Below are 23,374 nucleotides of genomic sequence, written 5' to 3'. Positions count from 1 at the left end.
ATCACACCACTTAAACAGGGGCAGAGGCGAAGAGAAACAGGGCTAGCAAGAGGTGGAAGCTGAGTCTGAAAATAAAACTAGGAATAATTAAAAATACAAATTTCACTTGCAAGTCAAAATCGAATGAGTAGATTGTAAAGTTGAGCGATGTGAAATTCAAATGGTTTCACGTGAGGTTTCCCATCTCTACGCACAAGGGAAAGGCTGAATGCTACCAAAGTGGTGATGTCAGTAAAGTGGCCCAGAGGAAGAAGCAGGGGTGCTCTGTCCCTGACAAGGTATGGGGTCTCCAGGGCTCCATCAACCAGAAGGCTGAGAGATGATCCCCAAGGTCTTTTCTGCCTCGATGTTCTAGGAGCCCCGTGATCTATAAAGGAATCGGAGTCCCAGAAACATTTTCTCCTTAGATGAAAGTTAGAGAGTGCACAAATCCAACAACTGTCTTATTCATTCCTTACTGCAAATCCCACCCCATCGTTTTGCCAAATGTCATGGAACCCAAAGACACTTGTCTTTAATAATTAGGGGTCCTGCGGGCTCACAAAGCCACCCACGGGGACAGGAATTGTTACCTCTCAAGGGTGAAAACAGAGACAACCAGATTATAAGGTTGAATGTGGACAGGACTCAGTTAAACACCAATAAGGGTCTCGCTCTGGGGCATGTACTTGTTCCTCTTTGAAGCAGAACACTGACCACGTTCTGCTTTCTTGCGCAGTGAAAACGCAGCTAGAGTATTCACAGAGGAAAAGAGACACAGCACATACCCATTTAATCACCAAATCAACAGCTGTAGAAAAGGCAAAACACTGAGCCATAAAGAAAGCTGTTTGAACTCTGGGCAAAGTATCCCCCCTCCTCCCCCCCCCCCCACCACAAGACCCTGCCACCCTCATCGTCTGTTCCAGACCCGTACATTTGAGACGTAGAGCGTTGGGAGTTGGGGACTTTGAATTTTTAAGTTGCTTCTGAAAACACCCTCTCTGGGTGTGCAGGTAGCTTGAAGAGCTGGAGTGCTTGCCCCGTGCCGTTCCCACCAGCAGGCTCATGCTGTTAGGTGTGACCGCTGGTTTCTGGCTCACAGCAGCCTTGGGTATAACTGACGGGTACAACACTGCCCAGTCCTGTGCCGGCCTCGCCGCTGTCTTTTAATTCCACCGTCCCACAAGCGTTTGAAATAAAAGTATTAATTATACCGACTCTCTCACTCACTCACTCTCTCACTCCCTCACTCTATCACTCTCTCACTCCCTCACTCACTCTCTCACTCACTCACCCTTCCACTAACTCCCTAACTCACTCTATCACTCACTCACCCACTCTCTCACTCCCTCACTCTATCACTCTCACTCCCTCACTCACCTACTCACTCTCTCACTCACTCACTCACTCTCACCCACTCACTCACTCTCTCACTCACCCACTCACTTACTCACTCACTCACTCTCTCACTCCCTGACTCTATCACTCTCACTCCCTCACTCACCTACTCACTCTCTCACTCACTCACTCACTCTCACCCACTCACTCACTCTCTCACTCACCCTCCCACTAACTCACTCTCTCTCATTCACTCTCACTGATTCACCCACTCACTCTCTCACTCACTCACTCTCTCACTAACTCACTCACCCTCCCATTTACTCCCTAACTCACTCACTCAAAAAAAAAAAGTATTAATTATACCTCACCGCCAGCAAGTCAATTCTGACTCCTAGTGGAATCTTTATGGGAGCAGACAGCCTCATCTTCCTCCCGTGAAGCAGCTGGTGGATTTGAACTGCTGACCTTGCTGATGGCATCCCCACGACTAGCCCACAGGACCACTCCAAGAATAGATTGATAAAAACTCACTGTCATGGAGTCGATGTTGACTCATAGCAACCCAATAAGAAAGGGTAGAACTGTCGCTTTGAGTTTCCAAGACTGTAGCTGTTTACAAGTAGAAAGCCTCATCTTTATCTCATGGAGTGGCTGGTGGTTTTGAACTGCTGACCTTGCGGTTAGCAGCCCAATGCATGACCACTGTGCCACGAGGGCTCCTACAGCACCACTAGGGCTCTTTGTGTTGTACATAGATGCACTGGTTTCAAATGAATGGTCACTTGAGTGGTGATACAGGAAGAGGTTGCCCAGAGAACGCATGTTTGTATGTTTCACTGGGTGTCTCACTTGCTAAGTGAGTCCTAAGGGACTGTGTCTGTCTTTCTGTTAACATGTCCACAGGCGCCAGCGTGCAGAAGCAGCCATCAATGTCGACAGAGTTGAAAGACGTTTTCCAGGTGGAACCTTTCCTCCTGCAACATTGCTGTGAGATCGCTCCTCGGGGTCGTCATCAGCCATCACTGTGCCCTCGGAGATGGAACTAAGGAACGGTCTGGAAAAGGACAGGGACGGGAAGACCAGCAACGCCTCACTCCAAACGCGTCCTGACCATCCATATAAAACTCAACAGTTTCCTTGACTCCAACTTTTTCAGGCTGGCCCAGGTGTGGGACACCCCCGGAGAGAGAGGACAAGGGGCATCCAGAGAGGACGACCGGGAACTCCCAGACCCTGTGACATGCGGGAGCCGTGGTCCTCCTCCCCGAAAGAGGGAGGGGCTCTGTGCTGTTGCCACCCTCCCCAGGTGGCACCGTGTCGTTTCCAGCTCCCGGCCGACTTAAGAAATAAATCGATACATCATCGATTATCGTTTGGTTCACTCAGTGCACACCAGGGTAAGTCAAAAGTATGGCTACAAGGCCACAGAAGGCGTTTACGAAACAAAGCAGGACGAGAAGCCTCCCTCTGGGTCCCTCTGGGTCTGCGCCCTTCAGAAGCGCTGGTCTGTCTCCCGAACTTCCCCCCGAGAATTCTGTGCCCTTGGACTTGTCAGGAAGGTTGGCTTGCCGTTCCTGAGGACCTCAAACCACGTTCCTTTCCACTGTGCTTTGGGCTTTGGCAGTAAAACAAACCCAAAACAATGGCTGATGGGCAAAATCAGGGCTAGGGAGCGGGCGGGGCCCTGTTACCCTCGAAAAATGAGCGAGAGCATTGTCCAGATGGAAGCCATTTTCAAACACAACTCTGCTGGCATTTTCCCTGACGCCGTTTCCAGTGTCTGAAAACGTCTCCATTTTACACTCCCACGACCATTCCGTGTCCTTCGAGAAAATTCACCGAGAGTCCACCATCACCTTTTGAGGTGGCTTCCTGGCATTGAACTGAACTGGCGTAGAAAATTCCCTGAGAAGCCACTTTGATTGGACCATTAAAATTTTTTTTTCATTTTATTGGGGACTCGTACAATGCTTAGCACCATCCATACATACATACATTGTGTCGAGCACATTTGTACATTTAGGCACCCTCATGACAAGTGCTGCCAAGAATAAAGTGACTGCAGCCATCCACTGGCGACAGGGACATGTTTGGACGTATTTGGGTTTAATAAGCAGGTGTGAACTGGAGCCCTGGTGGCAGTGCACTTTTGTTTCCCCTATCACGGCATTCATAATAGACCTACTGTGTGCCAGACACTCTTTAGGTGCTGGGGGAGACACAGCACTACACTAAACAGATGAAGTCTTTGTCTACACCTGCGGTTCTCAACCTGTGGGTCTTGACCCCTTTGGGGGGTCAAATGACCCTTTCACAGGAGTCGCCCAATTTATAACAGCAGCATAATGACGGTTCTGAAGTAGCACCGAAAATCATGTTATGCTTGGGGGTTAACCATAACATGAGGAACTGTATGAAAGGGCGGCAGCATTAGGAAGGTGAGAACCGCTACTCCACAGGGACCTTCTATTCCGTTGCAGGGAGAGGAACAGGAGTAAACAGACAGTTTCCTGAAGACCTGATGGTGAGTGTTGTGCGTAGATATGAGGAGAGGCATGGGGGGGGGGGGCTCAGTTTCACTGAGCTGTGGACCTGCTCCTGCTTACGGGTCCTTTGGGGGAAGGTAGTGCTTGGGGGAAACGCACAAGTCTTGAGGTGGGGCCATGTCTATGGGGCTTCAAGACCCACAGGAGTAGGTAGGGAAAGGCAGAGGAGGGAGAGCTGTGGGGCTGGTCTACGAAAGCGCTTTGACTCCTCACCGGAAGGACACGGCAGTCTGGAGGGTTTGCTGGTCAGCAGAGGGCTGGTCAGATCCTGATGACCACACTATCATCAGCAATAGGAAGGTGTGGGTGGGGCGTGTATGTCCCTGGGGGTATAAATGTTAAGGATGGTCAGAGGCTGACGGAAAGGTTGGAGGTTCAAGTTTACCCTGAGGCACCTTAAAAGAGAAGCCTGACCATCAGCTTTTGGAAAGTCAACCATTGGACATCCTATGGAGCTAACCTGACACACGAGATGGCCATGGGGTGGAGTCAACTTGAAGGCAACTGGTGCTGTTTGGGGTGAAGCAGAGGGACCAGCTAGGAGGCTTCAACCTTAGGTTCACGGAGGCTGCTGATATGATCAAAGGTGGTTGATATAGTTAAAGTTTTTTGTGCCAACCTGGCCGATAAACATGGGGGGTTAATTGAAGGGTGGAGAGACAAATGGTTTGGTGTGCCTGGCCTTTCGAGTTCTCGGGTCTCTTGTTTTGTGATGGTGGAACCAGGGTGCAGCTGACTTGACCAGTTCACTGCTTCAGCTGGCAAGGCTGACTTCCTGCAAGACATCCCCAAGGAGAAGCTGCGTGGATCTACCCTGGTGCAGCTCTGGGTGCTGGAGCAGCCGTGTGGAGACCCCTGCCAGCGCTGAGATGCTTACACGTTCACTGATTCGGGTTTTCTCCTGCAGTCGGTGTCATTGTGTGTGTTTAGTGAGATGGAGGAGGACTTTATAGATTGGTATCAGCCATATGGGTTAATGGTGGACTTGTGGGCTTGGGCAGCACTGGGTTGGGATGTTTATTGATGTGCACTTAACCTTTTTATATAAAACTCTCTCTTATACATGAGTTTCTGTGGATTTGTTTCTCTAAGGTACCCAGACTCACACCGTGGTTGACAGATGAAGTTGGAGTTCGCTAATCCTTTGGAATCCTGCAAAGGTCATACTGCAGAGCTACTAAAAGGTCATGGAGAGTCCTGGGAAGGGTTCCAGACACCACTGGGGAAGCCATCCACTCTGCGTCTTGTTTTTCTGGATTTCAATACAGCTCTGGCCATCACCCCCTGCCGGCTTAGTGCAGAGTACTTCTTGGCCAGACGGTTATTAGAGCTGGCTCATCACAGATCCCTCCTTGCTGTTTCAGGACCAAAGCTGAGCCCCATCACCCACCAGGAAGAGAGCAATGCCATTGGGAAGAGGAAAGGAGAAGTCAAGAGGGGCAGGTGGAGCCGAGAAGGGGAGAGAGAAGAGCCAGGAGACGTTTCTATTCACAAGAGTACCCTGGTGGTTACACATTGGGCTGCTAAATGCAAGGTCAGCAGTTCGAAACCACCAGCCCGTCCATGAGAGAACGACAGGGCTTTCGACTCCCGTAAAGGGTTATAGTCTCAGAAACCCACAGCGGCAGTTCTACTCTGTCCTATAGCATCACTGTGAGTCAGCATTGACTTGATGGCAGTGAGGGGCAACTTGTATGGAAAGTCAAACCTATGTTTAGAAAAAGCATTTTAAAAAAACAGAAAAGAACACTAAGATAAATGTAGCCGTGTAACTGGGTGGTCACACCATCACAAACATGTCATTCTCTGCACATACATTTAATGAGGCAACAGTCAAAAGTCCAGTAGAATTTATTTGTCCAAGTCCCTTAACACCTTGATTTGAAAAGTATAAGAAGAGCTAGCATGTTTTTAAGGGACATTTCAGGAAAGCAGACAAGCACAGGCAGGTATTAAGATAGACGCTATCACTACAGTGATTTCAAAGTTGCTAAACTGGCTCAGAAACGCCATCTCAATGGATCCGAACAATTGAACCTGACTGAGCTGCGAAGGGAAGCCGACATCCCTGTCCTGACATTTCCGCAGCATGTTACCCTTTGTAGACCCTAATGTCTCACGTGCCCACCACATCTCAGAAGGAAGCTAGGCCGGCAGCACAAAACCCACTTAACAGGAAAGGGAAGAAAGACCTGCAGGGGAGGAGCCGCTTGTCCAGAGTGGTATGTTAAGTTTCAGGCAGAGGACAGACCCCACCCCCCACTGCCACCCAGGCCAGGACCCTGGTTCCCAGCCGCGGGGTGTTGCCACGGCCATGGGTGCCCCACAATGATCTCATGGAAAACCGTGGCATCTAAGGTCGTGACTTCATGACTCTGGGGCCTGGTTCTTTGACCCACCAGAAGGTCACGGTGCCTCCTTCCCAAGCTAGCTGTGAGTCTCAAGCGACCTTGGCACATCCCACAACAGAGAATGAGCTTTGCACTTTTAAATAGGTGGGTGGGTGGGAGGGTGAGGGCGGTCAGAGAACAGACTCTAAAGGACACCATTTCCTGGCATGTGAAAATTATTTGAAACTCAAATTCCAGATCCCAGAAACCCAGCTTCGTGTGGTGGCATTTAGAGCCCGAATGCCTGGCGATGCCTACAATACTATCTGGCTGTTTCCAGGGAAAGTCTGCTGGCCTCCATTGTAGGTTATTAAAACAAAGTAGTACCAGTTAGTTGGTGCATGGAGAGGCTTACAGCTAACTGAGACTGGGCGTGGAGGTAGAGCCGATGAAGGTCTAGTGGGGAGAACTCATGGGCACTGACCTCAAAAGCTGGGATGGACCCTCTACCACACTGTGGTCTGGCCCAGCGGGCAGCTACAGTGCGAGGAAGCAGGCAGGTAGTGTCTACCTGGCCAGCAGCGTGAACCAGAGCCTCCTGGTGGCCATCGACGGCATCACAGCCAACCCTCACCACCTGCCCAACCCTCTTCTCCAGTACTTTTCCAGGGGAGGACTAGGTGGGGGGCATGTCTGGCTGGCTGCTCCCTGTCCTCCAGCCCCACCACTCACGTGATCTCATTGTTTACGTCGGTGATGTCGATTCTATCCAGAAACCAGCCCGCCCTGTTGCCGGTGTTGTCATGGCGAATCCTAATCTTGGTCAGGGGCCCCAGGTCCATGGCCGGGACGATGAAGGTGTCTGTCTGTGAGGAGTCAGAAAGGAAGGATGCTCAGCGAGGTGAGAGCTACTCTCCTCCCACTTGCCATCAGCTCCATCCTCCCCGTGGCTGGGACAGCCAGAGGCCACTGTGATAGGGTCCCTGCGGGTCCGCCAGCCCGGTAGCTCCAGAGGGGCTAGAACACCACTTGTACTTTGCTTATACCCTCACAACAGAGAGCTGGTGTTTCAGAAGCTTTGGTCGAATTGAGCAAACTGCCCCAAGACAGAATGCCAGGGGGAGCTGATGTGGGGAGGATTGAAGGGCAGTGCCTTGGTGTCTGAGCCTGAACCACCTGCCCAGGGAGGCTTCTACCCTACCTGGCCTTGCTCAAACTTGTTGGACTTGTCTGATTTCTTCAGGGGCCGTTCACCTGTGTCCCCGTACTCCTCTCCATAGATGGTCAAGTAGACATTGGCATCCGTGCCCGCCTTGGGCACATTCCCTGTGATCACCTGGACTTCGTAGGTGTTAGCTGGGGACACAGAAAAGAGGCAGCCTTGAGTACATCCTGGTCTTGGAGAGGGCTTGAGGCACAGTTCTTAGCTGCCGCCAGAGTCAGGGAGCAGGTAGGGCCTGTGGGCCCGTGGACAGCAACCAGGCCCAGAAAATCCCTTCTCCCTGCCCAACCTTGCCTGGGGCAAGAGGCTGTGTGTCACGGTATAATGTGCCCTGGGCACCCTCCCACGTTACGTTGTCCGTGTTTAGTGAGAGCAGCTCCCCACCACCACCCCCAGTCACAGAGGCGGGCCCATGGCAATGCTTCACCCCAAACAGAGCTGTCAATGGGGGGCATGTGGGACACAGGTGGCATGAGAACCCTCCCAGGTGACCACCGAGTCAGCCTCCACAAGAGCCATCCAGGTGGGACCATCCCAGGTGGCCGCCTAGTCGACCTCCAGGTGAGAAGAGATGGAGACGTCCCACCCCTGAGAGCCCTCGAGTCTAGGGGAACTGTCTGACCCTCCTCAGGCTTACGCTCAGGACCCGACTGCCCAGCCGGCACCAGTTCCACCATGAGCTCGTTGTCTTCCTTGCCCCGGGCCAGCCAACGGTGGGCGTCGAACTTGTATTCCTCAATCACCTCCTGCATCCCAGGCCCAAACTCCTCCTCTTCCTCCTCCTCCTCCTCACTCTCTTCTTCCTCCTCTTCCTCCGAGGACTCCTCGGACGAGGACTCCTCCTCCTCGTCCCCCTCCTCCTCGTCGTCACTGCCCTTCCGCTTCTTCTTCTTCTTCCTCTGCAGCTTGGCCTTGAGCCTCTCCTTCTTCAGCAGCTGCCGCAGCTTGTCCTTCTCCTTCTTCTTCCGGGCCTCCTCCTCCGGCGTCAGGTCCTCCTCCCGAACCACCAGGTGCCGCAGCCACACCATGTCCACGTACCAGCTGGGCCCGAAGCCCTCGCCCGTGTGCCCGAGCCGGATCTTGTAGACCTCTCCCACGTCGGCCGCCTCCAGCTGTGTAAAGTGGAGGTCAGTGGCTGGGTGGCCCCGGCGTCCAGCCCCCTCCCCTGCAGAACCAGGCTCTGGCCCTGGAGTTTCAGCCCCAGGAGGCACGGGGCCTCCAGGCTCGGGCACTTCCAGCAGCTCCTGCTCTGCTATGGCATCCAGCCTGGCATCTCTGGCCTGCCGCCCGGGCCTGACCCCACCCGCTTGCTACCTCACTGGGGCCGCTGAGCCCTCAGGTGGCTGCCTCGGGCCTGGGTAGCCCTGGTGCTAGAAGAGGAGAGTAAAGCTGGGGCCTCCCAGACTTCTCTGTTCCTCTCGCTCTCACACACACTGCACACTCACCTTCAGCCCCACCCCCATGCCTTTGCTCATGCAGTTCCTGTCCCCAGAGTCTTTCCATTTCATCCTCCACCCTTCACCAAGGGAGTGCTGGTGGCATAGGACTTAGGTATTGGGCTGCGGTGCACAAGGTCGGCGGGTCAAAACCACCAGCAGCTCCAGGGGAGAAAGATGGAGCTTTCTACTCCCATGAGCAGTGACTGTCTCAGGAACCCCCAGTCCCCTGCCCCACAGGGTCACTCTGAGTCAGTATTGACTCAGTGGCAGCTCTTTCTTTTTCCTTCCGGCTCTTAACCCAAACCTGTTCATTCAGGCTCCCAGTCCCAACGGTGGGCATTTCGAGTTCTCTTTCCAAGTGCCTCAGCAATGAGCACATGTAAATTTTGTACCAAGAAAAAATTCAAAAGTGTTATTTTTCACAAACTCAATTCCCACCCACGCCCACTCAGGCCCCAGGCCTGCTCCACCAGTACACCACCTCCGCCTGCCTGCCTCTCGCTACCTGCGTTCAGCCTAACCCCATAGCCTGCCTTGCTCTCCTTCATGGTTCATACATCTGGGTTTCTCTGCCCCATCCAAGTGGGAATTCCCTGTAGGGAAAGGCCACCCAGTCTGACGCCTAGCCTCCAAGGGGCCTAGCACACGGCTGGTTCCAAAGGAGTGTTGATGGATGACAGTTTCTTCCAAGGCTCAGATCTTGGGCCTCAATTCTATTATCACTCTTTTCCCAGCCCCACACCCTCAGGAAGAATCTGCTGTAGACCTCCAGGGGGTTGCTCACTGATGTCCTGGCAATCTGGGTCCCTCTGGTGGCAAAGTGGTTGTATATTGGGCTACTAACTGCAAGGTCGATAGTTTGAACCCACCAGTAGCTCTGCGGGACAAAGATGAGGCTTTCTACTCCCGTAAAGAGTTACAGTCACGGGGGAAATTCTACCCTGTCCTAGAGGGCTGCTGTGAGTCAGAATGGACTTGAAGAAGCTGAGTTTGGATTTTGAGTTGGGGACTCCCCAGTTGGGCTGTCTGGCATTTTTCAAAGCCCAGTCCCACCATGATCCTGTTGGGGTGCAGGGGGAAAACTGAGGCTTCCCCAGGAGGTGCTCAGTGTCCTGCACTCAGAGTCCAGACCTAGAGAAGTACCCAAGTCTTCTGACTCCCTGTTCACATCCTTGAAGTGGACCAAACCATTCTTGCAAAACATATATATAAATTACCTCCTAGGATGGAACTCAGTACCCATGGGAAACGGAGCTTCTATTTCACAGCTACTTTGGGGATGAGCCTTCTTCAGCATACCAGCCCCCTCTCCAGTGTTTCCCTGGCAGTCACGCCTCTCCAGGGAGGTCTGGTGTCCACCACGGATGGAGCCCACAGCCAGCCACATGGTCAGAGGGCATCGGGCGATCTCTGCTACACCTCAGTATCTCGTGGCCAGTTCTCAAGTGCTGTCTGGGACATTGACCACCCTGCTCACTCAGGAACCCACCAGGCAGGCCAGGCAGTGATTAACGAGCTAGGTTTTCACTCCCAAAAAGTGGAGGCTCGGCAAGGTCAAACACCAGCGTCTCTGCCTCCTGCGCAGCATAAGGAGGGAGTTGGACCCACAGGCCCCCTCCAGCTCTGACATTCCATAGGCTTAAGATCCCAGCCCAGACATCAGCACAGCCAGGACTTTGTCTTCTGGGCACTGGGTTGGGAATCTTCACTGTGTGTGTTGTGCACAAACACACCCAGAGCACCCAGCCAGTCCCATGTGCATGGGGCCCCACAGGTGTTACCTCATTCATCCTCTCATTGACACTACAAATAACTACTGTGAACACACTCCCTGAACACACACACACACACACACACACGTCTAATAAAATTGCGAGCTTGCACCCTTCTCCCTGTGGACAACATGCATACACCCCCATCTCTTGTCTTCCTCTACCCAAAGACTTGCAAAGAAAATGAGCAGGCCTGGGGTGCTCAGAACTCAGCCACGACACCCCAAAGTCCCCCAACAGCCTGCCTGAGAATCATGATCAGATCAGAGGCTGGGTGTGGGTGAAGTAGCCTAGCAGCACCATTCACTAAACTAGAATCGTCCACTCCAGTGATCCTCGAAGCCCACGGTAAAGTGGTGTCTCTGATAGAGCTTTAAAAGGAAACTCAGAAAGCATATTCCCCCCACCCACGCCCACCCCCCACCTGAGGTTCTGATTGAACTGGGCTGGGGCCTGGGACAAGCAGTGCTTCTCCTTCAAGCTCCCCAGCTGGTTCTAACAAGAGCCCGAGGATGACAACCACCCATCCAGTCCCACCCCTATTTCCAGGCCAGACACTGCTGGGGAGGGAGAGCTTGGCTGAGAATCCTGGTCCTCTCAGGCCCATGTCAGAGCTCTAGCCCCTGCCTGATGCTGCTCCCAGGAAACCCCTCCAGGATGCACAGGGAAACCTTGGCTAACTTGTGCTCCAGCGTTTTCCAGCCGTCTCCAACCTCTAGCTCTAACAAGACAGCGCCACCAGGAGATGCGAGCAGTGAGAGACTAGTCTTCGCTTCCCTGGGCATCCCTCCTGCCGTAGCCCCACACACCTGGAATATGTCCTTGGACGCCCGATCGAAAATTTTGGAGCGGCTGGAAAGAAAGAGCACTTCCGTCTTGCCTTCCTCGCCGTAGATCTGAATGAAGACTCGGGAGGTGGTGCCTGCGCCGCCCACATCCCCGGTCCAGACTTCAACCTCGTAGTGGACCACTGGGCAGCAGGAAAGAGAGGCCACATTAAATCATGACGGGAACAGTGATAGTGAAACACGTCCCGAGCCTGTCCCACGGACCCTTCTTCATGGCTGGTCCTCCCTGCCGCGCCTACCCCAGGGCAAACGCCAGGGGGCACAAAGAAACACAAGCTGTTTGTTCCTCCTTATTTTCTGCCAAGGGCAAGGGAGTGGAACTCCAGTGTCCGTTTAAATGAATGCACCTTTCAAAGGATACCAGCAACCACAGCAACACACACGGAGTGGTAGACGGCACAGACTCACTCCAGGATGCCGGAGGTGAAAGAGTTGGTGATTTGCTTCCATCAAGATTACACCTTTTATCTCCACAGCCCTCTGGAGCCGAGCTCTACCCTGTATGTAGCACAGGGGTAGCAGTCATTGGCCACTCGATACATTGTAGCATTGTGGCTTTCAGAGGGTAGAACCTTGTTACCTGTGTGCACCACTAGAGGGCTCTTCCCAGCGGAGCGTAAACCGTGAAAGAACTAAGGGTCCCTAGTTTTCCCGAGTGTCCTAACTTGTTTTATCAGCCCTGCTGTAAGACAACATTGCAGGGTGTGTTTGTTCGTTGGTTTGTTTCGAGCCCAAACTGTTACTTTCAAAGATGGAGATCTCCCATTACTGTAACACACGGAAGATCCCACCCGCCAGTGTATGCTGAGAACAAGAGCTGCAAGAGGTTGAACTCGAGAGGCTAGACTCAGCTGAGAATGAGGGCGGGGAGTCCTGCTGAGTATGAATATACAAAAATAATTTTAGGTCTATTAGATATTTTGAGATAGTAGAGTCATAGGTATGAAGAAACCTACACACACACACACACTGAGACTCATTAATTCCAGAAGAAAAACCAAATGTGCCAAAATGTAATACTCACACTGCAGGTGACTCAGCAGTGAAAAATATTTGCATAACCATAATGATATAAAAATTACATATTACTTTAATTAAAGGAAGACTGGGAAAAAAGGACAAGAGAGAGAATTAAAGAGAGCTAAATACTTCTTTTTTAGACTAGGAAGTTAATAGATACCAAGACTGAAAAACCAGGAAATGAATCGGTATATCACTAAAACTATGAAGATAATTTTTTTAAAAGCTTAAAGTGTTAAAAATGTTCATTCTAACTGAGGGGAAATGGAAAGGAGCAGATAAGGGACCCACTGCTCTTTATCTATATCTTCTGTCTTCTTTTTAAAAAATTTTAAAATCATTTTATTGGGGTCTCATACAACTCATATCACAATCCATACGTACATCAATTGTGTAAAGCACATTTGTACATTCGTTGCCCTCATCATTCTCAAAACATTTGCTCTCCACTAAAGCCCCTGGCATCAACTACTTATTTCCCCTTCTCCCTCCCCGCTCCCCACTCCCTCATGAACCCTTGATAATTTATAAATTATCATTTTGTCATATCTTACACTGTCTGACATCTCCCTTTACCCATTTTTCTGTTGTCCATCCCCCAGGGAGGAGGTTATATGTAGATCTCTGTAATTGGTTTCCCCTTTCCACTCCACCTTCCCTCCACCCTCCTGGCATCTCCACTCTCAGCACTGGTCCTGAAGGAGTCATCTGTGCTGGATTACCTGTGCTTCCAGTTCCTATCTGTACCAGTGTACATCTCTGGTCTAGCCAGATTTGTAAGGTAGAATTGAGATCATGGTAGTGTAGGAGGGGGGGAGAGAAGAAGCATTTAGGAACTAGAGAAAATTTGCATGTTTCATCATTGCTACACTGCACCCGGACTGGCTCGTGTCCTCCTGGCGACCCATCTGTAAGGGGATATCCAGTTGCCTACAGATGGGCTTTGGGTCCCCAATCTACACTCCCCCTCATTCACAGTGATTTTTTTGTTCTTTGATGCCTGATACCTGATCCCTTTGACACTTCATAATCACACAGGCTAGTGTGCTTCTTCCTTGTGGGCTTTGTTGCTTCTGAGCTAGATGGCCGCTTGTTTACCTTCACGCCTTTAAGGCCCCAGACACTATCTCTTTTGATAGCCGGGCACCATCAGCTTTCTTCACCACATTTGCTTATGCACCCATTTGTCTTCAGTGATTGTATCATGTAGGTGAGCACACAATGATATGATTTTTTTTTCTTTGATGCCTGGTAAATGATCCCTTCAGCACCTTGTGAGCACGCAGGCTGGTGTGCTTCTTCCATGTGGGCTTTGTTGTAGGGTGTGACCAAGGGTAATGTGACTGAGAGGAATTACTGAAACCCAAATGAAGGCTGAGCATGATAGTGGGACAAGAGGAAAGTAAAAGGAAATAGGGGAAAGAGCTAGGAGGCAAGGGGCATTTATAGAGGTCTAAATATAGGCATGTACATGTGTAAATATATTTACATATGAGGATAGGGAAATATATCTATGTGCATATATGTATAGATTTAGTATTAAGGTAGCTGATAGACATTGGGCCTCCACTCAAGTACTCCCTCAATGCAAGAATACTTTGTTCGATTAAACTGTCATTCCATGATGCTCACCTTCCCGACACAATCGCTGAAGACAAAGTGGGTGCATAAGCAAATGTAGTGAAGAAAGCTGATGGTGCCCAGCTATCCAAAGATGTAGCATCTGGGGTCTTAAAGGCTTGAAGGTAAACAAGTGGCCATCTTTGGTCTTCTTAAAGGAGCCCTGGTGGCATAGTGGTTACCCGTTGGGTTGAGATCTGTAAGGTCAACAATTTGGAACCACTAGCTTTTCCACGGGAGAAAGATGGGCCTTTCTACTCCCATTAAGAGTTACAGTCTCAGAAACTCACACGGGCAACAATTCTACCCTGTCTTACGTGGTCACTATGAGGCAGATGGCTGTGAATTTTGAGTTCTATGTCTTTTTAACTGGCAGGTCCCTGGGTGGTTCAAACAGTTACATGCCTGTCTGCTAATCAAGAGATTGGAGGTTTGAGTCCACCTTGAGGTGCATTGGAAGAAAGGCCTGGTGATCTGCTTTCCAAAAAAAAAGAACCGTAGCTATTGCAAACCCTCAGGGACACAGTTCTGCATGTCTGGGGTACCCATCAAGCTTTATATACAGAAAAAGAGGAAGACTTGGCTCTCCACCTGGCTAAGGTCACTTCCAAGTATGACACAGCCTTCAAGCATTTTGCGGTTCCCTTGGGGAAATAAAGTCTCCCACAGGAAAAGAAGACAGAGCAGCAAGTTAGGGTTGGACCCACTGGGCAGCTTCCAGGGGGGTGAACCTTGAGCATCACTTTCAGGGTGGATTTGGAAATGTGAAGGTGTCACCCCACTGTCTCCTGGCCACTACAAAGAGTATAGTTTGGGGGTTCACTACCATGATGTGGTTCTTGTCTTGTGTGTGTGTCTGTGACCCCACATCACCTGGACCAGCTTCACCTCCTCAGCACTAGCTTCTCTGACCACCTGACCAAAAAAGGGTCCCCACCCCACCCCATGGCTGACGCCTGACCCTGCTTCACTTTCGCCAGAGCTCCTGCTCAGCATGCAGGATATATATCTGCTTCGAGTCCTTCCTGAAGTGCAAAGTCTCCTTTGCTGCGGGGGCCTCCTCCACACTGGGACAGCGCTGGGACAGAGATATACTCGGTATGCTCACTCACTGCCATCGAGTTGACGCAGGGTAGAACTGCCCCCGTGGGTTTCCGAGACTGTAACTCTTTACTGGAGTAGAAAGCCTCATCTTTCTTCCACAGACCGGCTGGTGGTTTCAAACTGCTGACCTTACAGTGAGCAACCCCACTCATAACCACAATGCCACCAGGGCTAGGGGTATTTATTGACTAAAGGAATAAGTGAGCCACTTTCTCTCCTTAGCTCATCTTCCCAGGGGAAGAAGACACAGACTACCTCAAGCTCCTCTTGTTTACAAGATGGGAACACATCCTATCAACGTCATTTGACTGTCTTAATTCTCAAACACATCCATCCCGAGTCCTCCATTTGTCCATCTGTTAAAGGAGTCCTCTTCCCTCCCAGGACCGTAGTGACCACAGTACAACATCACCCTGCCCCACGGGAACCAATGTTGGTGCCCACCCCCACCCCACCCTTTCCTCCACCGTACATTTCTGGATCTCCACGACCTCGCTGGGATACAGCTCCACCTCCAGACGCCCGTCAGCCTGGTTCTTGTCCAGCCAGCGGTTGGCAGGGAAGGTGTACTGCTTGCCTTGTCGGGGCACACGGATCTGGACGCTGCCCAGGAACCAGCTGGCATGCATGCCAGTGCTGTCATGTCCAATCACCAGCCGGTTGATCTAGAAGGAAACCCAGGGAGGGGTGTGCAAGAAGCCAGTGTGCTCAGAAACAACCCCCCACCCCCATGCCAGGTCTCTATCCTACACCCCCATGTCAGGTCTCTTTACCCCCATGCCAGGTTTCTATACCCTATGCCAGGTGTCTATATCATTTCATTCCAGGTCTCTATAACCCCATGCCAGGTCTCTATCCTACACCCCCATGTCAGGTCTCTATCCTATACCCCCACATCAGGTCTCTTTACCCCCGTGCCAGGTTTCTATATCCCTATGCCACGTCTCTATATCCTCATTCCAGGTCTCTGCACCCCCATGCCATGTCTCTATAACCCCGTACCAGGTCTCTATCCTACACCCCCATGCCAGGTCTCTATCCTACACCCCATGCCAGGTCTCTATCTCTCTCCTCCCATACCAGGACCCTATCTCTACATCCCTATACTAGGTCTCAATCCCTACCTCCCTACACCCCAGCCCAACCACCTCTCCTCCACCTGAGTCCCCAGTTCCCTAGAAGAGGGAGGCAGGAGACTTAGCAGAAGGAGGCAGGGCCCCAGTCCTTGTCCGAATACTTCCAGCCTCGGGGTTGGGAGTGGAGGGTGGGGGTACCAGACCCCAGGTCTCCTGCCTGGAATTCCCATGCTTCCCCTCTGGTCCAGCTCCCCCTGGGAACGTTGTGCAATGCAAGGGAGATGTACAGTACGAACTTGCAAAGCCCCAGGGTGCACCTGAAATGCCAGGTCGTGACAGCACAGAAGAGCAAATATTCAAAAGGTTAACTGCCTGCTTCTGACAGCTGCGCTGCTGGTTTGGCTGCAGACAATGCACTAGACCCACGTGTGTGCTCCTACATTTTTTTCTTTGGCATACCCATCCTGCGGTTGTTAGGTGCCCACACGTTGACACTGACTCAAAGTGGCCTCATGGGACAGAATCGAGCTGCCCCACAGAATTTTCTAGGCTGTGATCTGTATGGGAGCAGATGGGCAGATGTTCCCAGAGAGCCTCTGGAGGGGTTCAAAGTGCCAACCTTTCTGTTGGCAGCCTAGGGCTGAGCAATTGTGCCCCCAGGTCCCTGGTCCATCCAGTGGGTCAGGGAATAAGCAGACTAGCATGGACGGTCATGTCTCTGGCTTTCTCCGTGTGCTTCCATGTTCAGAGTCTTGGTGGCAGAGTTGGTTATGCATTGGGCTGCTCACCACATGGGCAGCGGTTGGAGCCAAGCAGCTGTTCCTCAAGAGAAAAACTAATCTCATGGCCTTCGAGTCAATCGGATTCATAGGGACCCGAGAGAACAGAGACATAACTCTTGATGGGAGTCGAAAGCCTCATCTTTCTGCCAAGGAGCCGCTGGCGATTTTGAAGTGCTGACTTTGTGGTTCGCAGCCCAACATGTGCCCACTGCACCAGGCTGTTTGTCCTGTAAAGATGGGCAGCCTTGGAAACCCATGGGAGCAGGTCAACTCTGCCCCAGAGGGTCACGGTGAGTTGGAATTGACTTGATGGTAGTGGGTTTGGCTTTGGCTTCAACGTTCAAATTGCTTTTATGCATTTTTTGGAAAGGTGTATGCAGGGCGATTCCAACTTAAGATGGAAGAATGTCCTGACCCCTCCCAGAACGAGTCATTTCTCTGTTATGATTTGGAGGAATGATACTGCCCTAACCATTGAGTCTGGCACTGAATGGCCATGTGTAGTAAGTTGTCCGTGTGAACCCTGCTCTCGTCCCACCAAGACAAGTGGCTCTTTGCAGCCAGTAACAGATTCAGGGTCAAGTTGTATGTTTCTGGGGATTGTTGAAACCAGGTATGCTCCCAGAGCCTGGGAGCTCCTGTGGGCACTTTCCAAGGCTCATGGGATGCTTCCTTGAGCTTTCCATGGTATGGAACGATAGAAGTCCTGCAGGAAGGGACTGGCCTAAAGGGAAAGGCGGCTTCTAGCTGATAAGACAAAAATCCCCGCAAGTGGCCCAATAGGTAATATCATGATTAAATGAGGACCTCGCCACTTTTGATCTGATCAAGGATTCATCTGGCTTGGCTCCACAGTCAATGCTCCTGGAAGCAGCGGTCACGAGATCAAATGGCACATTGCTCAGGGTAAATCTGTTGCACAAGACCTCCTCAAAGTGACCAAAAGCCAGGGTATGACTTTGAGGGCCAAGGTGTGCCTGACCCAACCCGTGCTATTTTCAATGGCCTCACGTGCATGGGAAAGCTGGGCACAGAATAAAGAAGAATGGGCTCCTCTGAACTATGATGCTGGAGAAGGCTATTGAAAGTACCATGGACTTCCAAAAGAAGGACAATAGATCTCTCTTGGGAAAAGTACAGCCAGAGTTCTCCTTAGTGGTCAGGATGCTGAGACTTCAGCTCATGTACTCTGGACCTGTGGTCTGGAGCGACCAGGCCCTGGTGAGGACATCGGCTTGGTAAAGTCGAGGGGAAGCCAAAACAAAGAGGAAGGCCTCTGACTAGACGGGCAGACACAGTAGCTGCCCCAATGGGCTTCAACATGAGAGCCATTGTGAGGATTCGAGTGTACAGGGGGTCCCTAGGGAGTCAGAACTGATTCGATGGCACCTAACAACAACCACAGCAACAAGGCAAGGACTCTCTTTCGGCTCGACAACCTCCAGGAAGGACGTCAGTGAAAGAGAAAGGCAGGCGAGTGGAGGCATTCGGACCGCGGTCTTGGTGACGAAGTATGACTATGCCACCGATTGTCAAATGAGCCTTAGAAGAAACACAACTAAGATGCTCCTTGGCAAGGCTCCAGCTCACTTGCTGTGGCACTCTCAGAAAAAAACAACCAGAACTGGGAAAGAGCATCATGCTACTAAAAGGCCGGGGGTCAGCAAAACAAGGGAAACCCCATGGACACAACAAGGGACTCAAGCCAACCCTCATGAAGGTGGCCCAGGACCCGGCACCCTGAGTCTGTATTCTGAAATCAGGTCGGCAGGAGCCAGAGCCAATTCCACCACAACTGCTACCACCTCCGATGTTTGTTGACTCTGGAAGTCACCCCGGCCACCTGCCTTCACCTGCTCGGGCCACAGGTAGAGAACAACGAACCTTGTAGAAAACCCCCAAAGAGTCACCCTATCCTTCCCCATGGCTCCCGCGGGTGGACGCGAGTGTGTCTGTGTCGATGCACGCAGGCCAAGTTGCTGTCTCAAGGCCCCGGGGGGTGGGGGTGGGGGGAAGACCCACCGTTCCGATGTTCAGGGTCTCGAGGGTGAACTCGTCGACCCGGCCACGCTCGAAATAGTCCTTCAGGTTGTTGTCAGAGACGAGTAGAACTTGCTTGATGGTGTCCGCCTTATGGCCGTAGAGCTTGATGTACACTCTAGAGTCTGTGCTGGCCCCAGAGACGTCTCCAGTCTTCACGCTGATATGGTAGCGATAGCCTGAGCAGCCCCAGGTGGGGGGAGAGGAGGGGGGTTAGCACAGGGCACACCAGAAGGCGCAGGGGGCAGGGAGCAGGAGGACTGGGGCCGCAGAGCGAGACGGCAGGCTCTCTCTGGGTCACCCTGTGACAGCTCCATTTCCTGGTCTGCCCGGGCCTCACCCACTAGGTGCGGATGCTCTGGGAACAGGAGAGCATGCACAGGCAGGCAGGCTCGAAAGGATCGACAGCAATCACTCGGCCCACTTCAGTTTTGATGGAGCGCCAAAGTAAGACCTGGGACTTTTGCCAACACCATTGGGCGGCAGACTCCTAGCCCAGCTTCACAGAAAAGGAGCGCCAGGCTCCGTAGGCTACGTGTTTGGTGTCACGTGGCTCACTGGAGCTGTAGCCAACCAGAAGTGAGCTCCAGATGGGGGCTTAGAGGCCTCTGCTCTTAAAGGGGTCACCGTGCTGGCGCTGCACCGTTTCTTTATCTGCTCTTTTTAAATCATCTTACTGGGGGCTCTTACAGCTCTTATAAAACTCCATACGTCCCTTGCATCAAGCATATTTGTACATATGTTGCCATCCTCATTTTCAAGACGTTTTCTACTTGAGCTCTTGGGATAGCGGTGCGCCATTTGACACACTCCCCCCACCCCCCGCCACCATCGGCTGCCCTCTCCGTGTGCAAGGGAGAAAAGGCCCACAGGATGGCTGAGTCTGGGACAACGGAGGCCAAGACCAAATCCTTCCGGTTTGTTCCACGGCGTGGGTCTTGGGGAAGCACAGAGAGCACTGAGGAGGCCGATGGAGCTAAGCCCCAGGCCCGCCATGCGCTGCTGGCTGAGGGGGTCTGACTGGGAGGAAAGACCTGGAAAAGGTATTGTGGCCCGGGACAGCCCTCCAGAATAGCCAGGCCCTGGTAAGGGCATACCTGTAGGCCTGGCCCAGAGCAGCTCCCCCAGGGGCATCCGAGGGGACCTTGCGAAAGGACTATCAATGGTGCCGCAGGAACCAAGAGGAGGGGCCGTCCTCCTGCCCTTTCCCATCTTAACGCTGTCACAGGCCCTGGACTGGGGAGTGGGTGGCCTGGGAACAGAGCGCTGGTGCAGTGAGACCAGCAGTGGACAAAGACAGACAGAGGCCGCCTGGGTGCAGGTCTTCATTCCAGCATGGACAACGCACGTGGCCATGCTAGATGGGGCCCCTGCCACGGCCACAGCCCACGGAAGGCCTTGGGCTGGCCCATCTCCTAATGTCCTTCCCAGCCTGGAGTCCGGCCACTCCAGTCTCCACTCTGCCCTCAGCTGTGCGGTCCACCGGGAAGCACGTTTAGCAGCTCAGAGTTTGATTCCCCAGCGTGACACGCGGACACGCGACAGCAGCCCCAGTGAGAGGAGGAGCAAGAGGCATGGGGTGCTGGTATGGTTGCACCATCTAGAAGCCCGCGTCCTTACGGTGCCGCACAACGTGCGGGATCCAGCCCGACCATTTGAAGACGTATCGCCAGCGAGGACGAGCGTAGGCCTTCATTCTCGGTATTAAAAAAGAAGTCCTCACTTCCCAGTCCGGAAGGCGAGGTAACCGCAGCCCGTGGCACTGTGCACCAGGGTTGCGGTTTTTGCCTAAACTTTGCAGTAGAGGCCCACGCCAGGGCAAGGCCCCACACCAGTAGGCCCCTCCCAGAGCCTTCCTTCCCACCCGCCCAGGGCTGTCTTGTGAAAAGCGGGGCGCGCCTGCTTTCCCCACAGGCTGGTTTCCGTTCACCAGAGAGAGGGTGCCTGTCTTGCAGTGGGGCGCCTGCCACCTGGACAACTTACTCTTCAGCGTCGCATTGCTGTCACTGGGCAGCAACTCTCGGACCAACTGCCCATCGTCCTTGTCCTTGTCCAGCCACCTGGTGAACAGACAAGGGGATGCAGACAGATGACGACATGAACACGCACTGCATGCAGACTCCTGGCCTCCAATTCAGGGGGGAGTCAGGGGGAAGACGGGTTCTACAAAGGAGAGCAGCCCAGACTGGAGGCAGGGCTCCCCACGCCCACCCACCCACCCACCCAGGAGGTGACCTTTGTGCTGAGATCAAGAGGGTGACCAGGGGTTCACAAAAGAGGGGAGGAGCATGTCAGAGGGACGTCACAAGCTGAGGTGGACAGAGGGACGTCACAAGCTGAGATGGACAGAGGGACATCACAAGCTGAGATGGACAGAGGGACGTCACAAGCTGAGATGAGCAGAGGCTGGGGAATTGTCTGGAGGCCTGGGTGGATGGATTTCCACTAGTAAAGGGTAGATGAAGGGTTAGGCAAAGAGGGAGGGGGAGGGGGAGAGGAGAAAGAGAAGGGGTGGGGCTGGGGGAGAGGGGAAGGGGGTCAGGGCGAGACTGAAGGGGTGAGGGGTAGAGGAGAGTGGGTGGCAGGGCTGGGAGGAGAAGGAAGGCAGCATGGAGGGAGGGGGAACGGGGCAGCTGGATCCTGAACGATGAGGCTAGGGGATGGGTGGGCAGGGTCATGTGACAAAGAGCCTTGGAAACCACAGTTTAAAAAAAGACCTACAAGCCGTGCACATCTACTTCATCGCCATCGCGAACATGCCCCTGAAAGTGTGGCCTTTCGGCATCCTGCAAGTCTGAAACTGAACTCGGCCCAGAGATGAACTTCAGCCAAACAACAGGCTACAAAGTGAACAGCACACCAGGGAGACACGGACCCTCACGACAGCTGAGAGCAGAAGCACCTTTGTTTAGAGCAGTTGCCCTAAAACAAAGCTCAGAGAGACAGGAGAGGAAGGCGGGTGGAAACAGGGCAGCCAGGGGAGCGAGGGGAGCGTGTGGGGCCTGCCTGGCGGCACAAAGCCCCGGTGTGTCTCAAGGGTTGAGCGGGACACGAATGAGCCCAAACAACTGAAAACACCACCTCCAAGCCCCCAAGAACCTTTATCCCCCGAGAGACTGCGTGTGCTGGGAAGTGGGCGAGGCTGGGACGAGACAGAGAGAGGACGCAGGAATCAAAATCACATGATGATTCACGTGATGCGTTAAGGAGCGAGGTCGAGGTCAAGAGCAAAGGTGGATGCTGCACCCAAGTTAGTGCTACAGGCGTTGAAAGGAAGGAGACCAAGTCGGGAAGGGGCCTGGGTCAGACCCTCAAGGATGAACGAGGTTTGTCTTCAGAGAGGTGGGGGTAGCGATCCGTGCTATGATATGTCACTGTGTGGGCATGAGCCATGCTCTTGGCTCTCTGCTGGTCACCCACCAAGAGGGAAAGTACTGGGCCAACCCGCCTGAGAAGAAGCGCCTTTCCCACAGGGCAGGGAGACCCTCTGTAAGAACTGTGCCAGCCCGGCCAGCACAATGTGATACAGAATAAGCCAACCTCTCCAGTGCTCTCCCGGGCTCTCGGGAATCCAAGGCCACTGCCTCTTGATCTCTTTGTCTCTCCTCCTGCTGATCACCCCAGACCACTCCATTCCACTGCAGAGCCCAAAGGGGGCCACCCAAGGTTTCCTCTTCCCCCTCCTGACCCGGAGCCAGGGCCTCACTCAGCCCAGTCCCCTCTGCCAGTACACACGCTCTGCAGAGCAGGGAGCCAATCTGCCACCCCCCCATCCCTTCCCTCGCCTTCCTCCTCCCCAGACACACGATCATGTACTCCCACAGGGCCTTGCTGTCAGTTGGCCCGGCGCCAACAGGAACATGTTAACCGACAGCTAAGTTGTTACACGTCCCATGGGCCTCAATGCTGTGAATCTAGAATGTTTGCCACTAGGAATGAAGCTATGACAGTGGGATTCTAGGCCCTGGTGGCAGTGGCGTGGAGAGATGGTTGGAAGCAGAGGACTGGCCAGGAGCCCTCAAAGCAACCCGGGAGGAGCCCCGTCTATTCTGCTGGGGTCTCCCTGGCTGCTCTCCCAGACCAGGAGACTGCAGAGAAAGCTACAGTGTAGGAGGGCAAGGGGGAAAGCCAGCAGGTTCCTGTCCGCAGAGAGAGCCCCTGCTTTCCCCCACAATCTCCCCACCACTTACCCATCCACAGCCCCTCCCAGCAGTCAAAGGAAACTATTGCTTGGCATTTGTTCCCATCTAAA

General features: G+C 52.9%; 1 protein-coding gene across 2 annotated transcripts in view; it reads right to left on the bottom strand.

Annotated features, from left to right (window-relative positions):
- The window catches only part of LOXHD1 (lipoxygenase homology PLAT domains 1), a 148,561-nt gene that overhangs the window by 59,934 nt on the left and 65,253 nt on the right, over nt 1–23,374 (bottom strand). For both annotated transcript variants that reach the window (XM_075532983.1, XM_075532984.1), the window contains exons 15-21: nt 21,106–21,182; nt 19,105–19,301; nt 15,697–15,889; nt 11,442–11,602; nt 8,059–8,533; nt 7,401–7,555; nt 6,932–7,065 (exon numbers count right to left, since the gene is read on the bottom strand). In XM_075532983.1, coding sequence (XP_075389098.1) covers nt 6,932–7,065; nt 7,401–7,555; nt 8,059–8,533; nt 11,442–11,602; nt 15,697–15,889; nt 19,105–19,301; nt 21,106–21,182 — 1,392 coding nt within the window. The remainder of the gene's footprint in view (nt 1–6,931; nt 7,066–7,400; nt 7,556–8,058; nt 8,534–11,441; nt 11,603–15,696; nt 15,890–19,104; nt 19,302–21,105; nt 21,183–23,374) is intronic.

This window comes from Tenrec ecaudatus, chromosome 15 (genome assembly GCF_050624435.1).
Source record: "Tenrec ecaudatus isolate mTenEca1 chromosome 15, mTenEca1.hap1, whole genome shotgun sequence".
In the NCBI taxonomy this organism is placed as follows: Eukaryota; Metazoa; Chordata; class Mammalia; order Afrosoricida; family Tenrecidae; genus Tenrec; species Tenrec ecaudatus.
This window is presented reverse-complemented; position numbering and strand designations above follow the sequence as displayed.